Raw genomic sequence first — 19,494 nt, 5'->3', positions numbered from 1 at the left:
GTAAAAGATCTTGGGCATATTAATTGCATAATTTAGATTCCTTGAAGCTTAGTTTCCCCATCTGTAAAATGAAGATAATTATACTTACCTCACGGAGCTATTGTGGCGATTGAGATAATACCACAAAAGCACTTAGAGTTGTGCCCGGCCATAAATAAAAGCTGATAGCATAACCGAATCGAATGCTCTTTTCTGTCAATACATTTCTTTTCTTAAAAATCCTAAAAGAGGTTCTCACTTATAGTTACCTACATTGAGCAACATTTCTTCTCACACTCATTAGCTTGAGGCTTGCATCAGTAATTTTAACTTCATTAAAATTATAATTATTTCTTTAATTCCATTTCCTTTATCTACTTCTTCAACGTAGTTCTCCCATTGGCTGCCAAGGCCCTGGGAATCATGGAGAATCTCTTATGAGACAGTCTTAGATGAGAAAGAAAATAAATAAGAACCAGATAAAGTCAGGGAAATGAACAGTGAGGTAATTATTAAATGTGCCTGCCAACCAAATTTTTTAAAGACAAAAATGAAGACCCCTGAGAGAAGTAGGATCAGCTAAAATTGTGTGAAAATTAGCTACAGAGAACCCAGAGAGAACATAAATGCATTTCGGGGAAGCCATTAGCACTAAACAATTTATATATCCCTAATCTACTACTTAATTGTTAGTTGAATTCGATCCTTTCCCCAATATTTCTCAACCCCTTAAAAAACACATCCTGACCAGCAGTGTCCTAGGAAATCCCAGCTAACTCAGATCTATAAAACTATGCATTGCTTATCTGAAATTCAAATTTAATTGGGTATCTTGTATTTTATCTGGCAAAAAGTAGTGAACCAGGCAGGCACTATCCCTGCTCGCTCTGCAGCTTTAGAGGAACTCTAACTTTAGGTGCTCACAAAATTCAATTCACATCCAGCACTGACCTTCTCTTTAGAAGTTCATGACCACTGGGGGCCCATTTAGCAGGTGTCACTGTATGATATTTCCAACTTGATTTTCTTGTGGTACTCTTCTGGAATTCAGGTCTTTGGCAACAAAGACTGTGTCTTTTGATTTCTACATCCCTGAACTCCAGTACAGTGCCGGAAACTCATAGATGCTCAATACAGACCACATTAATGAATGAGTGAGCAAATGCGTGAATGGTTGAATTCATGTTAGACACAATACACAATACACTCACAGCTCACATGCAAAATGTCCACACACCCTTCAGAAATACCTAGGATAGAGAAAAACATGTTGCCAGAATCCAAAGAACATATGGGTGAAGAATGATCTTTTATTTTCAAATGTTTTATGAAGATACTCCGAACAAAATAAAGGCTTTTAAAAAAGGGAGTAAGGGGGTGAGGAAAGCATATGAGAGAAACTGTAACCCTGTAAACAATACTAACGGGTTCTTTGAACGAATAGTTTTGAACAGAGCAGATAAGAGTGAGTCAAAGCACTGATTTAACTAATTGGTGATATAATCAAATAGAATTTCCAGTAGTTAATCAGCACCACAGTAATAATAACTGAGGAATAGGGTGTAAACAAATAACAAATAATTAAAAGCCATTTTATTGTCAATACTGACTGTCATACAACTGAAACACTTGGAAGGAAAATCACAAGAATCCACAAAAGGACAGATTCAGAGAAGTGCAAGGGACAAGGTATCTACAATAGAAAATCATTTCGTGACATTGACTTCTTTCTGTCCAGCTGTAAAAGAGGGAACACAGAGTCAATATCTATAGAGCACGTTTCAATTACGCTAAGAATTTAAAAAAGAAAAATAAAAGAAAGAAAATTATTGTATTGCAGAGTTTTCCAATGACCACACAATTAGCCAGGACTTTAAGCTTCTTCTCTTGGTCGTCACTTCCCTTGCTGTCATTCTGTGACCTCCTGGATGAATGTGGCTGACACATCGCAAGTGTGTTAACAATTCTTGGCAGTTACTGTCAGTGATCAGATCTGTAGGCTGGAAAAGTCTCTGTTCGATGAAGCTTCAGAGGGCTGGCAACATCTTTTCCAAAAAGAATTTAAAATCAACAGTTACATTTCAAGAAAGCCCACAATCAAATTAGGTGGCAACAACTTTCTCTATAACAGAAATAAGTAAATGTACTTAAGGCAGAATTTTTTCCAAAGGCCACTCACGATGATATGTAAATGAGTCACAGAGATTGCATGATTTACATATCATTTGCATGTGGCCTTTGGGCCGAGCCATGGTCAGTCCATTAGCAATTATTTTCTTCCTTAATTTTTCATCTGCATCAATCCCCATATCCAGGGTATTTAGGAGAAATGAGATAGAAACAGAACTATGGAAACTTTTAGCTAGAATATTCTGGAAACCTGAACAGCAATAAGGCAGTCTTATGCTTATACTTTGGTAATCTTGTAAATGTTAAGGAGAACTTCCTAAAATTCATTTAGCCTTTATTATTTCAAATTTAGATTTCAGACCAAACAGACTTTAAAAAGTCAAGAAGGCAACACACAAGATCCCTATTAGCCCCCTTTGTGACATATTAATAATATAAGGGTTGTCAAGCATTTTCTAGAAAGAGCCAGACACTAAATATTTAGGGTTTTGCAGACCATATGGTCTCATTGCGGCTACTCAGCCCTGCTGCCTGTAGCACAAAAGCAGCCATAGTTAATATGTAATGAATGTCGTCCTAATAATGCTTTATTAATGAAAATAGTCAGCAGGCTGGATTTGGCTCACAAGCCATTGTTTGCCAATCCCTGTAGATAATACGTCCCTGATTTAACAAAAACTAGAGGTTCTACTGCCACCTGCTGGCCAAGGGTTACCACAAGCAAAGAAATGTACACTGCTAGGTGAAGATCTCAGGACTCATCGCAAAGCCTTCGGAACAAACTTCCGCAGCCTTGGTGAGTAAATGCGTGGATCAAGCAGGCACAAGAAACAGGACTGCAGCCAGTGGAGCATGTCCGCCCCACCCATACACATTCAAAACAATGTTGTTTTTATTTTATTTTATTTTTATATATTTTTTTTCGCCCGGTCTGGAGGGCAGTGGCGTGATCTCAGCTCACTGCAGCCTCAACCTCTTGAGCTCAGGTGATCCTCCCACTTCAGCCCCCCAAGTAACTGGGACCACAGGTGTGTGCCACCACACGCGACTAAATTTTGTATTTTTTGTAGGGATGGGGTCTCCCCACGTTGCCTAGGCTGGTCTCAAACTCCTGGGCTCAAGTGATCTGCCTCGGCCTCCCAAAGTGCTGAGATTACAAGCGTGAGCCACCGCACCTGGCCATGTTGTTTTTAAACACTGAACCATGCAAAAATGTTAATGGTGGCGTGTGGCCCTTAAGCCTTGAGTTTATGCTCTATCATTTTATCATAAGCAGCCCTGACCTCAGTTCAAGTCCCATTTGATCTTCCTCCCAGAAGCATGAACTTAGACAAGGAACAACATCACTTTGACTCATTTTCCACTCCTGTGGAATGGGGAGAAAGCGCTTGTTCCCCCTCCTCACAGTACTGTTGAAGAATAAAGGAAGTAGAAATGGCTTCATGAGCTGCACAGTCTTAAATAGATTACTATGGTCTCAATACCAAAACAGAAACAAGCAAAAAAGAACATCTTGGATTCAGATATTTGAAGACTCAAATCTGAACCAAAGGAAAATGATATATCCAGTCATATTGTTGCTAGTACACAACAGCAGTGATTATTATTAGCTAAGTCCTGAATATCAAAATATCCCAAATAATTAGAAATCATTTCTTCCAAACTCCCAGCCAGTTTGAACACATATTCTATTCTCCTTCCAACATACAGACACACGCACACACTATAACGCAGAAAAATTGTATTAATGAGTTTGAGTACTATAAGTAAAAATTCAGGAATATCTTTATTACAGTGTATCAAAATCTCCTTCAGGGAGCAGAGACCAGACAAATCTTGTTAGTGCAGAATCCAAATTTTTAGTCAACTACACAGAAAAATGACTGACAGCATTCACTTGAGGTCAAGTCAAAATGAAAACGCTTACAGTTTCTATCCTGAGAGCTGAGTCTTTCCTGCATAGTTTGAATGCTGTGTTTAGTGTAAGGCCAGCAAATGGAATGAAAGGCTTCCCAACCCTCCCCACATTGCTGCAGTTCACACAAAAGTCACAAGCTGGTAATGACCTGTAGACTACATCTGGGCCCAGACCTGTTCTCTGGCCTCCACAGGCTTTAAAACATTTGGAATTGCTTATTAATATTTAAATAGCTGCTGACTGCCCATAAAGATGCCAATTTCCCTGTACTCCTGGAAAACTGGAAGGCAAAACTAGCCCCACATTCTGCTAAGAATGACCAACTGCAGACAGCAGACTGCCTGCTCTCCCTGACATCCGCCAGGGACCCTGCCACTCCTATACCTGTCCCGTTTACTCATCTGCATAGCCTGCCTGGACCCTGTAGACATGCAGATTTGAGACCTTTCACATTTGCTTGGATCTGAATCTATTGCTTCCCTCTTAACTTCTGCCCATGTGAGGTTTGTGACTGTGTTAGGATTAATATTGAAAAAAACAATGTTAACTTCTCCAAAGTAGCCCCTTGCTCCAAGAATCTATCATCTTTAAAATAAACATGTAAATTGCATGGGTTGGAATGAATCCTCTGGAGGCATTTCAGGCTCAGGGAATCTGCATTTGAAATCACCCATGGAGGCATGATTTCCTCCTACAGGTAAGACCATATGAGGAAGGCAATAGGCCTGGATTAGAAGTCAGAGCCCCGGAGTGCTAATGCCTCTGCCTACATCCACCAGCCATGTGGCCTGGAGTAAGACCTTAACCTCCAAAGGTCTCTGTTTCTTCAGTCATTGAAATGGAGAGGATAGTCCCACTCTCACCAACTCCAGTGGTTGTCAGGAGAACCCCATAAGGCTACATGGAAGATGCCTGGTTCAGTGACACAACTGTTCAGTGTCACTCTTTGATTTCCTCAAATTATCTTAAGTCTGATCTATGATATAGGTGCCTAGTTTTTCTTGTTTTTGTTTTGAAACAAGTGATGCTATCTTCCAAGGCAATTCCCACAGAAGAGTTCTGAAAATACTGGAGCAATGAAGCACCTTGGCCTAAGGGTGAAGATTGCTGAGATGATAACTTTGAGAAAGAGGTGAGAGAGTTAGAGGAACATTGTACTGAAGCCAGACACTCCAGTGCTCATGTGCAACGGCCTTGGGGCTAGTCTCCCACTTCCTCTTCTGCTCTCTTGCAATCCCTTGAATGAAAATATCAATTAAATCTGACACTGCCATGCTGAGGACCCTCTAATGCTTCCCCTCACACTTAGAATAAGCAAGTCTTGATCACCTGTAATCACCACCCCGGCTGTCTCTCTATGTCCCTTAGGCACCAGCCACACTGGCTCCTTCCTGATCTTTGAACGCCAGCAGCTCATTTCTGACTCAGAGCCTTTGCATTTGCCGACCTCTCTATGGAGAATGCCTTCCCCTGGCTCTCGGTATGGCTGCCTTTTTTAGACTTAAGGTCTTGGGGTGTTGCAGGGGCTTCCACTGACTACCCCAACTCAAGAAGTCCCTTTGTCAGCGTCTTCTCAAAACCAACAGCTCTGCCTCACTTTCTTTATCATAAAAACGTTCTTTTCCACTGTTCCATATACCAAATCTGAAATTAACTATGTTTGCTTGATTATGGATTGTGACTCTCCATTAGATTATAAGCTCTGAGAGGAAAGGAATATCCCTGCCTAGGAGCCCCAGGTATGTCTGTCATCTAGCACAGCGCTTGGCCTAAACTAGATGCTCAATAAATGTTTACTGAATAAACAAAGAATGGATGGATGGAAGAATGAGAGATAAAAACCTTAAAATCTTGCTACTTACTAGATAGACCCATCAATAACCCTTCAAATTCTCAGTTTCCTAACAGCAAATGAGAATAAAATACCCTGTGAGGGCAGCTGTTTTGGGATCTAAATGAGATCATGTATGTTAGGTCCCAGTGGAAAGCCGGTACACAGTAGGTCCTCAGAAAGAGTAGCTTTTAGAAAGACCCCATTGAATATGGCTTGTCTCCCTCGTAATGATGAAATCTGAGATTTCAGCACTGCACTGGTGGCACGTGAATGTTTATTCATATAACAAGAAGGAAAAGAGGTTTCATGTCCAAATAGATGTGCAGAGCTTTGGTTTAAACAAGTTTAATCAGGTTTTTTATTGCAGGACATCTCAGAGCCCTGAAATTATTGATTTGTTTTCTGACTCTCCATAAGAACTTAACATGTAGCATCTCCTCCAAACGCGTTTGACCACAGTACTTTTCTTAGGGGAAAGATGCTGTCTACCAGAGTTAGCTTTCCAAGGAACATAATTTGGGAAATGCTACTGATGTAACTGCTGTTATTTTATCCAATGCATTCCTAAAAGAATCCAGTGAATAGTGTTCAACATAAACTTGTTGATTGCTTCTGTAAGTTTCTTCCACAGTTTTCTTTTCTTTTTTTTTTTTTTTTTTTTTTTTTACTGAGACAGAGTTTCACTCTTGTTGCCCAGGCAGGAGTGCAGTGGCATGATCTTGGCTCACTGCAACCTCTGCCTCCTGGGTTCAAGCAATTCTCCCACCTCAGCCTTCCGAGTAGCTGGAATTACAGGCACCTGCCACCATGCCCAGCTAATTTTTCTATTTTTAGTAGAGGTGGGGTTTCACCATGTTGGCCAGGCTGGTCTTGAATCCCTGATCTCAGGAGATCCACCCACCTCAGCCTCCCAAAGTGCTGTGATTACAGGCGTGAGCCACCACACCCAGACAGTTTTCATTATAAACCTACTTCCAACGTTGATTTTGTATCTGCATAATCATAGAAGAGAATTTCTATGAAAATTTTAAAATGAAGTGGGAGAAGCAGTGAAGGTAGATTATATACGTCTTAGGTGGCACGTGTCAAAACCAGCACCTCCCTTTCCCCGACAAAAACTGTAATCAAATGATAATTCCCAAATCAACCAGCAGGTGGCTCTCGAAGACTACATTTGAAGAAAATGACCATTATTCTCAAACCAATCTGGTAAATTCCTCCATAAGGGTGTGTATGATTTCCAACCTTAACCTCCAGATGTGCTAGAAAAAAAAAAGCCTGAAATTCATCAATGTAGGTGAATTGGCCAGAGGAATTACAACCCATAATCACCAGCAAAACAAGAAGAAATTAAAGGCTCTGTAACTTCATCATATGGCACAGCCCAGGCCACCAAGTCATGAACTTTTCCCAAACCTATTTCCTTTTTCTAAGGGGGATGAAAAGGACGGGAGAGAGAAGGTAGGTAGTATAGGTAGAAGAATAAAGCTTTTTTTTTTAAATTAGTTGCTGTTTAAATAGCCACTTTTAATAAGCAAGATAATTTTAGGTACTCTGTTAACATTTTTTAAATCTTCAATACTTAATAAATAAATAAAATAAATTATTTATTTTATTGTCTATTAAAAAGCATAACTAGCTGGGTGCAGTGGCTGATAACTATAATTCCAGCACTTTGGGAGGCCAAGGAAGGAGGACTGCTTGAGCTCAGAACTTTGAGACCAGTCTGGGCAACATAGTAAGACACCCTCTCTACTAAAAATAATAAATTAGCTGGGCTTGGTGGCACACACCTGTAGTCCCAGCTGTTCGGTAGGCTGAGGCAGGAGGATCACTGGTGCCCAGGAGGTTGAGACTGCAGTGAGCCATGATCGCACCACTGCACTCCAGCCTAGGTGAAGAGCAAGACCCTGTATCAAAAAAAAAAAAAAAAAAGTATAACCAGTGGATATAATAGTATTAAGGTAGTAAAATATGCTTTTTTAAAAAAAGGTATATTAAAATAGAGGAGAGTAAAATTGAGTAACATTCTGGTATGTATATGACAAAAATTGTGATGATATAACTCAAATATTGCAAACATTTTTGAAGTTTAAATGAGAATCAATGGCATTGTGACAACCCGATCTAACTCACTCTCGCTGCAGAGGTATCTTGGAAGGTAAGCTTATTTGTCAATTATTAATTCAGTCGTTTGCTCAGCTGCTCACAGAGGCACTCAGGATCTTTTTTTTTTTTTGCAGCATCTCAGCATCTGCTATGTGCCATGCTCTCTGCTAGTGAACAGAGCACAGAGTCATGAAAACTAAAATGTAAATACCCACAGTGCCTTCTTAACATTATGCATTCTTTCAACAAATCCTGATGGAAGGCATACAAGGCACCGGGGGATAAAATGATAAAGACAGAAGGAGGCACAGCTCTCCTGCCCTCCTGTACATTATTGCTTCCTGGGAGAGCTGACCATGAGTCAAGTGGCCACATAAATATGACATGAAAACTGGCCATCATCTGCAGCTTATGAGTGCACATAATCAGAGATGTCCACTCAAGTTACAAGAAAGTCCTGAGGGCTTTCTTGGAGCCTCAGGGGCGCTGGAGGTGAGACCTGGAGGTGAGCAAGAGTTAACTAGGATGAGGGACGGGCACAGCATACAGGAAAAGCTGCCTGGGGGAGAAAGGACCAACAGCAAAGACTGAGAAAAAAAGGCTGTTGTGACCAGGGTTCAGAGCGGGCATGGAGGACTGAGGCCATAGTCTTCCATGGTCATTCATTCATTCTTGCATTCAATTATTCAGCAAATTTCTGCACGTAAACTACGTGTAGTCTAGTGCACGCTATTTCCAGTTTGGTGGTCTTGTACCTCATCATTAAAGAGTTTTTTTGCACGGAACTTGCAGGGAGCCGAGATGGCGCCACTGCACTCCAGCCTGGGCGACAGAGTGAGCCTCCGTCTCAAAAAAAAAAAAAAAAAAAAAAAAAAAAAAGAATTTTTACAAGTATCTCCCACATAGGTGCATAACATAATAAGCTATTCTTATGTACTATGAAATGAAAAACAAAACAAAACAAATATATTTGAAAGGATAGGTTTAAATAGAATTTTTTTTTTTTTTTTTTTTTTTTTGAGATGGAGTTTTGCTCTTGTTGCCCAGGCTGGAGTGCGATGGTGCGATTCTGGCTCACTGCAACCACCGCCTCCCAGGTTCAGGTGATTCCCCTGACTCAGCTGGGATGACAGGCACATGCCACCACACCCAGCTAAATTTTGTATTTTTTTTAGTAGAGACAGGGTTTCACCATGTTGGCCAGGCTGGCTTTCAACTCCTGACTTCAGGTGATCTGACCGCCTTGGCCTCCCAAAGTGCTGGGATTACAGGTGTGAGCCACCGCGCCCGGCCATTTTAAGTAGATTTTTTAATTGTTCATGTTGTCCACACTGCAGGCTGTTCTGCATCATGCTTCAGAGACCACTTCTCTGGAAGAAGAGCTTACTAGGATTTGCCTAAAGTCTTTCAGCAAACCTGAAGCCATGGCTTCTGGCCTCAGTCCAGGGCCCCATCCACCCAAACATTGGCTTCTAGACCTGAGCTCTGGGGAGAATCACCTGGAGGGCTTATTCAAATACAGATGGCCTGGCCCCACCCTCAGAGCTCCTGATTCAGTAGGTCTGGGGAAGGGCATGGAAATTTGCGTTTCTAGCAAGACTTCAAGTAATGCTGATACTGTGATTCATCAGTCCACTACATCATTTCTTGTAGCCTGGTCCCTGGCCCCTCACCCAGACCCTGTGTACAGTCTGTTAAAAGTGCAGATTGCTCAGCCACATCCTATGCCTTAAGATCTAGAGTCTCTGGGGATGAAACCCAAGAATCTGCATTTTAAGTGACTTCCCCCAGGACACTGTGATAGATACAAATATCTGTAGAGCCATACAGATATTTGGCTCTACAAAGATTAAGTGCCTCACGTGTGAGGCCCTGATGGGGGTCCTACCTTTGGAGGAAGGGCACTAACCAGCTGGCATGCAGCAGTTGTGAGTTGAGCTGAGCCCCCTCCCCAGTACTCCCAGGCCTGGCCCACACCCTAGACACAGGCAGTCCCACGCTTACCTTGCAGGCGGTAGAGCTGCCCCGTGCTGTGCTGACGTGTGATGTGCTGCCAGTAGGCGCTGCGAGGCAGGGGTACCATGGTGCTCAGTGAGGCGGCCCGCTCACTCATCTTCATCTGGAGCTGCAGCCAAAGGGAAGAAAGTTGTGCATCAGGAACACTGGGGCTGAAAGTGGCCTGACTGAGGAAACAGGAGAGCATGGAGTACAAGAACCACAGAGCTGGCCAGGCTGCAAATCAATGAACATCGATTGATGGTGGTGGACATGGTGGCCAGCTACTGTTCTTGCTTACTTGGCACCATCCATTCTTTACCCTGCTGGCAACAGTGCCTTGATGACGTTCCTTTGGGGAACTTCCCTCCAACCCAGCCAAGTCCCTCCAGTCCTGGTGGGGCTGATTCCCCCATTCGCTTTAGGGTTGGGCTGGTGACCCATGCCAGACCAGCCCGAAATAATTCACTGAGACATTATTAGAATTTTTGCGGAAGAGAGAATCAGCAGAAGTAAGCTAAAGACTTGTGACTGTTTTGTTCATTGCTCTATCCCCAGAGTGCAGAATATTGCCTTGCATGTAATAGATGTACAAGTAACATGTGTTGAATGATTTCTTGTGGAGTTGTTAAGAGGCTGGAGATGGGACTGGAGCCTATCTTGGAACTACAAAGGGACCAGGTGACAGTGAGTAGACACCATTCAGAAGAAGACAGCCAAGAAAAGCAGGAGATCTTCACACACTCCACGGAGACCTTGGATCCCACTGAATCCAGAGGCTGGCCCCAGACTTTTCAATTGTATTAGCCATTTCATTCTTTTCAGTTTGGGTGTTTTTTTTGTTTTTTGTTTTTTTGTTTTTCAGATGGAGTCTTGCTCTGTCAGCAAGGCTGGAGTGTGGTAGCACGATCACAGCTCACTGCAACCTCCACCTCTGGGCTCAAGCAATTCTCCTGCCTCAGCCTCCTGAGTAGCTGGAAGTACAGGTACATGCCACCACACCCGGCTAATTTTTTTTTTTTTTTTCTATTTTTAGTAGAGATGGGGTTTCTCCATGTTGGCCAGGCTGGTTTCGAACTCCTGACCTCAGGTGATCCACCTGCCTCAGCCTCCCAGAATGTTAGGATTACAGGTGTCAGCCACCGCACCCAGCCTAATTCTTGTCAGTTTAAACTGGCTTGTGTTGGGTATTCTGGCATCAGAAAGAAAAAAAAAAGTCTGTTTAAACAAGTAACTTTTGTCGACAAATCATTGTTCCAGACATTGAGGGAGGAAAAAAGATGAAATGGCTTTTGGCAGCAGGCAACTCTAAAGACACAGTTCTAGTCCCCCAGATTATCAGAGAGCAGTCAATGGCCTGAGCAACCACATCGGGGAAATAATTATACAAAAGAAGGAAAGTTTCAGAGAGAAAAGAGCCTGTAGGATGGGTAGAATAAAAGGAAAGGTGAACGGCGTCAATGCATGCAAGAAGAATGGGGGTGCAAATGGAAGCAGCTCTCCAGGCACCCCCGTATCTGAGCCCTGGTCTCAGACACAATCATGACGCAAGTTGATTATGCCATTGTGTAAGAAGTGACTATTTGCAAAGTTGGATTTCCTGGATACTTGAATATCAAATAATCCATTCCCATCTTTAAAAAAATTCACCCACAAAGATTTATGCAAGATGTTCATTGGGAGGTAATTTCACATTGGCTTAAAAGCTGACGGCTATTTAAGTGTCCTCCCATTCAAGGCCCAGTTATCTACAGATAGGCACAATGTAATATTTGGCAAAGATGGAAGATTTACATGAATCAGAAATGAAACAGTTATATGTCGTACCATGAAGGAAACACAGGGGGTTACAGACCTAGTGCAATGTCATTATAGTTGCTCATATGAAAATTGTTGGCATTACACACCTATCCATTTGGGAAGTATGAGAGTTTGATGAGATGATACCTACTTAGCCTTACCTAGCAACACATAGGTAAAGGGGAAAAATGGAGATGATGATGATGATGATGATGATGATGATGATGATGATAATTAGAAATTACAATGCCCATTTTAGGATTTTTTTTAAAAAAATTTCCAATCTCTTAAAGAAAAAAGAAGTCTCCACTATACACATCTCATCAGCATGGTAGTTTCAGGCATAATTCACTCAGTAAAGCCAAAATAATAGGAGGCTTCATATGTTGAAGACCAAAACTCATTGTAGTTCATGAGATTCAACTTGAAAAACAGATTATAATATTCACTCAAAAGATAATTTAATTTATATGCATTGAATTTACATTTGCTGAATCGAATTCCCTGTCCCTATCATAATTCCACAATTACCAAAACATGCCCCCAAGTGGAATCATATAGGATTAGATTCCATAAAGACAACTTTTCCTAAAAATAAACTTAGATGAAAAGGTCCAAAAGCTAAGTACTAAGCTAGTAGAAAAGTTCTGCTGCTGTTTCTTGTTTTTAATTTTTAAAATCTATTTTTAATGGACAAATAATAAGTATGCATATTTATAGAGTACAATGTGATGTTTTGATCTATGTATGTACTATAAAAAATTCATTTGAGCTAATTAACATATCCCTCACCTCATCAACTTCTCATAGTGGTTATTTCTGTACACATGAAAATCTAAAAAAATCCAAAACGATTTACCAGTGACTTTTGGTAAATTCTATTTCATTTGCATGGAATTCAAAAAATAAAAGAAGGAAAATAACTCAATTTAGAGGTACTGGTTATTTGATTTTCTTAATATAAAGAGATTCTATTTAATTTAACAGAAAACTTCATATAAAGAAAACATTTGTGGAATACTAGTCACTTCAAATTATTCACTACTTCACTGCTGTATTTTTAGAAAGCTGATTTGGGATCAAGAGTGAAATGACAGCAATGCCGCGTTTTGAAGAGGAGAATAGTACAAAGCCTGGCTCTCTAGTTCTTTCTCAACCCTTTGGAAAAATATCTAATTTTATGAAAGGAGCATTTTAATTGTCTTTGGACAAAAAGAAAAGCCTTCTAACAATGCAGAAATGTCTACATAATTGTGTAAGGGAGAAAAGACGGAGGAAGTCGTTTGGTGAGAATCCAGCAGGCAGGTTTCCACTCCCTCTTCTGTGACGCTCCGAGTCCCTCTATCTTTGATATTAACCATCAGTGTAGGGCCACAAGTGGCACTGATGTACCGCCCTGGTGGAAATAGCAGTTAGCACTCATTTTTGGAAGAGTTAAAATTGGGTTACCTGGAGTGCCGCAGGTCCTCAAATAACGTCAATGCATTCAGCTTTGTTTCATTACAACTTTGATGTGAACATAAAAATCTGTTCCTGGCAGGGTCACTGTCTGTGTCGATTTGGCACGTTCTCCCCATGCCTGCTTGTGTTTTCTCTGGGTCCTCCGCTTTCCTTTCATATCCCAAAACTGCCTGTTGGCTTCACCGGTGTGTCTAAATGGTCCCTGTCTCAGTGGGTGTGGTATGGGTGAGTGTGTCCTGAAACGGGAGGGCATCCTGTCCCGGCTGGGTCCCATTTGGCACCCAGAGCTGCAGAGATGGTGGGCTGTGGCCACCCGTGACCCTGAACTGGAATCACTGGGTAAATAATCATCTTGTTTTTATTAATCTTTCTCAAATGTACGTATAGCTCACATTTATTTCAATGTGTAATATTAGAAGTGTTTTCGTCTTTATCTGGACGTTTGGTAATGTTTTTGTAACCAGAAATATGCCATAGGAATTTAACTCTTCTTTATATCAATCAGCCTACGGGAAAATTGGTTGTGTTGTATGTCCTTCCGCTAAAGTCACGAATCTATCAACAACGTTAAATGAGGATTTACTGTATTTGGAAAGAAGGATTACAATCTTCCTACTTAAAAAACATATCTTTATATAGTTTTTTTTTTACAATAGATATAATATCTTCACATTAACAAGTAAAAATAAAAATTACCCTGAGCCATAGAATTGTAAAGTATGGGGATTTCCCCTGTAAGGTGACACAGAAGTTCTCGAAAAACCTCCCATTCACAAAATTGTGGGAAAATTCAGAGGGTGGGTTGACCATTCAAATGTGTGCCTATTTACAACCAGAGTCATTGTTACTTTGGGGGATAGCTTGCACAGCCCGGCTAGACTGGAGGTTGATTTGGGGTTATAAAAAATGTAGAAAACACTTGATTGGAAGTGCGGGCTTGAGGAAGTCCAGGTGATAGAGGTGGAGAAGGGGCTATTGCAGAAAACTGGCAATGGTGGCTGTGCAGCCACATGAACAGGAGCTGAGCAAGACTGCAAAGGCTGGGCACACCCCTTTATAGGGAGGGAGTCCAGGGACCTGTGCTCGTGGCTCATCTTCTGGAAGAGGCCCTGCCTATGCACTAGTCTTGTGAGTACCTTTTCCTATCCAGCTTAATTAAGGTTACAATTTCACTCCTGCTAATCTGGGCTTCCCTTTCTTAGGAAAAATTGCTTAGGAACCAACACAACCTTAATATTGTAATGAATTTCCAATTTTTCAAATACATCTGAGCTCAGTGGCAATACAGAAATTGTGTGGCCGGGCGTGGTGGCTCACGCCTGTAATCCTAGCACTTTGGGAGGCTGAGGTGGGTGGATCATGAGGTCAGGAGTTCAAAACCAGCCTGGCCAACATGGTTGAAACCCTGTCTCTATTAAAAATACAAAAGTTAGCCAGGAATGGTGGCAGTGAGCTGAGATCATGCCACTGCACTCCAGCCTGGGTGAAAGAGCGAGACTCAGTCTCAAAAAAAAAGAAAAAAGAAATGGTGTTATGGTGGAACAAACTGTATACCATACGTGACCCACACTCCTGACCCCATATAACCTACTAAAATCGTGTCCCTGGACTCTATTAAAACAACCACAAAAATTATAAATAATCCATTTTGTTTCCTATGTCAGAAAAATTTAAAAGAATCATGGAACATTAGAGTTGGAAGAACCATGGGGGACATCCAGCCCAGTCTCCTGAGTTAACTGGTCAAATAACTATATATCCTCACACTAATGGCCAAACTTCTTAGATTGGGGAGCCCTGATCTTGATACCCTTCCCGTTTCAGGCCTCAGCACAGCCTAAACCATAACACTCAGCCCAGCCAGTTCCAACCGCCTGGAAATCTATTGTACATCTGCTCCTAAGCCCAAAGGTTCTCCCCATTACTTATGTGGTTAACTTCTACCTTCCCTTCAGGAGTCAGCTCAGGAATCACCTCCTTTAGATACTCTCCTGATGTCTCTTCTCCTCCCTTAATAGGATCAGGTGCTTCTACCAGATATCTCATCATTTCACTGTTTTGTGATAGTCACTAACCTAGCCTGCCTTCTGCTCTAGACCATGAATTGCTGAAAAGTAGGGATTATCTTTTTTTTTTTTTTTCCGAGATGGAGTCTCGCTCTATCGCCCAGGCTGGAATGAAGTGGCACAATCTTGGCTCACTGCAAGCTCCGCCTCCCGGGTTCACGCCATTCTCCTGCCTCAGCCTCCCAAGTCACTGGGACTACAGGCGCCCACCACCACGCCTGGCTAATTATTTGTATTTTTAGTAGAGATGGGGTTTCACCATGTTAGCCAGGATGGTCTTGATCTCCTGACCTCGTGATCCGCCCGCCTTGACCTCCCAAAGTGCTGGGATTACAGGCGTCAGCCACCACGCCCGGCCAAAGTAGGGATTATCTTTTATCTCTGTATCCTATCCCCAGCACCTAGCTAGAGCCTTCAGAGGCTTAACAAATGTGTGATGAATGAATGAATAAATGAATGAATCCAGGCTTTGATAAGTAGCAGAAAATAGTCTTCAAAAATAAATCCTAACCAAGCTATCAAATTAGAAGCACTGTTAGCCCAAGGCTGAATTCACGCTGAAACTTTAGGTCCAGGTTAAATTAACACGGCTGTGACTGACTGTGGGTTTAGGTCCCGGTTAAATTAGCATGGCTGTGACTGACTGTGGGGGACGTACAGTAAGACTACTTCACTCAACTTTGCCATTCAAGTGATGAGCAGAAGCAGGACCTTGGGGAAAGATCTTTCTTATGTGTATATGCACAATCATTTAGGACTATCCAACAGCAGGGGAGTTTAGCACTGAACATTTATTAATTCTATTAGCAGTGTTAGCTCAAGATCCCACAAGAGTAGAAAGACAAGCCTTTGTGAAAGTCAAGCAAATACCTTCTTGTACTTAAACACTTGAACTTTCCCTCTAAACAGAAGGAATGCATGCAGGTCTCTTCCTAACCTTGCCTAAGTGAGTCAACATTCTGCCTGGTGGCATAAAATACTTAAAGCAATCAATCAACTTATGTAATCAACTGGGTTCTGAAAGCACAAAAAGCATCATGCTGCCGGGGAGAGAAGCTAACCATGGAGTAAGAGACCCATGTTATAATGTAGAAGCAGAATATTCTTTGTTTCATGGGAGTTGTTTGGGCTTACAGGTCTCTTTTCTCATGGAACTAAGAGACCCACGATGAAACTGTATACAAATTAACAAAAATATTCAGATTGCTATAAAAAGAAGAATGAAGTTCTGATACGTGCTACAACATGAATGATTCTGAAAACACTGTGCTAGTCACGAAAGTCCAGGGATTATATTATTCCATGCTATGGTTTGAATGCTTGTCCCCTCCAAAAGTCCTGTTGAAATTTAATTGTCTTGTGACTGTTTTGGGAGGCGGAACCTTTCAAAGGGGCTGCCATTATCTTGGGAGTTCATTTGTAACCATCTAATGAGTTCTTCCTGCCCATTGCACAAATAAAATCAATTCATGGAGATCATGGCATTGCAGTAAAGAAAGAGCTTAATTGATGTGAGGTCAGACACACCACGTGGGAAATGGAGTTATTAGTCAAATCAGTCTCACCGAAGGCTCAGAGGTCAGGAGTTTTTTAAAGACAGTTTGGCAGGCAGGGGGTTAGGGGATGGGGGCTGCTGACTGGTTGGAGATGCAATCATAAGGGTGTGGAAAATGGTCCTCATGTGCTGAGCCCATTTCTGGGTGGGACCACAGGTCTAGTTGAGTTACAGGTCTAGTGGGGCCATCTGGTTGTCAGAAATGCAAAAATCTGAAAAGCCATCTCAAAAGGCCAATCTCAGGTTCTGCAATAGTGATATTATTTGCAGGAATAATTGGGGAAGTTGCAAATCTTGTGGCCTCCAGTATAATGTCTGGTCATTTTTAAACTACATCTACATCTTAGAAGAATTTAGACCCCTCTCATCCTCCTAACTTGGACTTTTGTTAATTTTACAAGCGCAGTTTAGTTTCAGGGAAGGGCTATTATCATTTAAACTATAAACTAAATTTCTCTTAAAGTTAGCTTGGCCCATGCCCAGGAATAAATGAAGGCAGCCAGCTTGTGAGGCTAGAATCAAGATGGAGTCAACCATGTCAGATTTCTTTTACTGTCATAATTTTTCAAAGGCGGTTTCAGGTTTATTATTGCAGGAGTAGGTTTATCCCCTCTTGGTGTCTCTTCCAGCCCTCTCTGCTCTTTCACCACGTGATACTTTCCACCATGTGACGACACAACAGGAAGGCCTTTTCCAAGATGCCAGCACCTTGATCTTGGATTTCCCAGCCTCTAGAACTGTAAGAAGTAAATATCTGTTCATTATAAATTACCCAGTCTTTGGTATTCTGTTATAGCAGTAAAAATAAACTAAGATATTCCATTTACATAAAATGTCCCAAATAAACAAATCCCTAGAGAGAACACAGATCAGTGGTTGCTGAGGCCTAGAAGGTACTGTCAAAAATATTTGAGAAGATTTATTCTGAGCTAAATATGAGTGACCATGGCCCATTGACAAAGCCCCACAAGATCCTGAGAACATCTGCCCGAGATGGTTGGGCTACAGCTTGGTTTTGTATGTTTTAGGGAGACATAAGACATCAATCAATACATATAAGATGAACATTGTTTTGATCCAGATAGGTGAGACAACTCCAAATGGGGGCTTCCAGGTCATAGGTAGATTCAAAAATTTTCTGATTGGCAATTGGTTGAACGAATTTATCGAAAGGCCTGGAATTGACAGAAAGGAGTATCTGAGTTAAGGTAGGGGGTTGTGGTGACCAAGGTTTTTATGATGCAGATGAAGCCTTCAGGTGCCATGCTTGAGAGAGAATAGATGGTAAATATATCACATCAGAATTAAAAGGGCACCAGACTCTTAGTTAATTCTCTCCTGGATCAGAGAAAAAACCTGAAAAGGGAAGAAGATTCTCTACAGAATGTAGATTTTCCCCACAAGAGACAGCTTTGCAGGGTCATTTCAAAATATGTCAAATAATATATTTTGGGGTAAAATACTTCAATTTCTTTCAGGGCCTGCTATCTCTCATGTTAGTATCTTACTCCTACAAAGAGTCTGTTTTGTCAGTCTTGAGGTCTCTGTTTTAATGTTAATGCTGGTCAGTTTTGCCTGAACTCCAAAGGGAGGAGGGTATCATGAGGCATGTCTGACCCCCACTTCCCATCATGGGCTGAACTGGTTTTTCAGGTTAACTTTTGAATGTCCTTAGCAGAGAACAGGAGTCCTTCCAGTTGGCTGAGGAGCTCAGAATTTTATTTTTTGGTATCCAGGGGTGATAGCTAAAGGAGGTGGGGTTTCTTCTTACGGTGATGAAAATGTTTTGGAATCAATTGTGATAGTTTCACAAGCCTGACTACATTAAAACCATTAAATTGTACAGTTTGAAAGGGTACGTGTGTATGGTATGGTACGTGTGGTATGTTCATATCTCAATAAACCTGTTACCAAAAAAATAAAAGCAGATAATAGTATATGCCCTGAAGATTATTTTAAAAGCATGATATTAATCCCAGCACTTTGGGAGGCCGAGGCAGGTGGATCACGAGGTCAGGAGATCAAGACCATCCTGGCTAAAACGGTGAAACCTCATCTCTACTAAAAATACAAAAAATTAGCCAGGCATGGTGGCGGGTGCCTGTAGTCCCAGCTACTCAGGAGGCTGAGGCAAGAGAACGGCGTGAACTCGGGAGGCAGAGCTTGCAGTGAGCCGAGATCGCACCACTGCACTCCAGCCTGGGTGACAGAGAGAGACTCCGTCTCAAAAAAAAAAAAAAAAAAAGCATGATATGATGAATTAGTGAGTGGCTACTTCTGGTCAAGCAGCGCCAGAAAAAGTAACCTTGAAAGAGGACCTGACTGACAACTGGCTGAATCATGGTCCCCCCGCCCCCTCCCCGCCATCATTATTGTTGTTAACGGCACAGTAAAAGCCTTGTAAAAACTTCCTAGTACTCACAGTGAGTAAAGGGCTGATTGCCAAGGCCCTTTCCTCATAATGGTGAGAAAATTCTATCAGCCCTCTTGGGAGAGAAAAAGATTCTAATGACTGGACCACTGTGCATAGCTTGTCACTGAGTAAAGAGAAACAACTGTCTCCCATACCTGCCAAATGCATTTCTGGTTTCCCGGTTCCTCATTTGGTTTCGCTGACACTGACTTGTTGCTAATGCACTTCTTTCAT

The 19,494-nt window shown here is 41.7% G+C and overlaps 1 protein-coding gene across 2 annotated transcripts in view; it reads right to left on the bottom strand.

Annotated features, from left to right (window-relative positions):
• Window positions 1-1,269: 1,269 nt before the first annotated feature.
• Window positions 1,270-19,494, bottom strand: part of DOK5 (docking protein 5) — a 177,379-nt gene continuing 159,154 nt past the window's right edge. The window contains exons 7-9 of one of the 2 annotated variants that reach the window (XM_054468222.2): window positions 9,975-10,095; window positions 7,655-7,771; window positions 1,270-2,024 (exon numbers count right to left, since the gene is read on the bottom strand). In XM_054468222.2, coding sequence (XP_054324197.1) covers window positions 1,960-2,024; window positions 7,655-7,771; window positions 9,975-10,095 — 303 coding nt within the window. In that variant the 3' untranslated portion in view covers window positions 1,270-1,959. The remainder of the gene's footprint in view (window positions 2,025-7,654; window positions 7,772-9,974; window positions 10,096-19,494) is intronic. The other variant, XM_054468223.2, reaches the window with a different exon arrangement.

Source organism: Pongo pygmaeus, chromosome 21, assembly GCF_028885625.2.
Source record: "Pongo pygmaeus isolate AG05252 chromosome 21, NHGRI_mPonPyg2-v2.0_pri, whole genome shotgun sequence".
Classification (NCBI taxonomy): Eukaryota; Metazoa; Chordata; class Mammalia; order Primates; family Hominidae; genus Pongo; species Pongo pygmaeus.
Note: the sequence above shows the minus strand (reverse complement) of the source record. Positions and strands in the feature narration are given on the sequence as shown.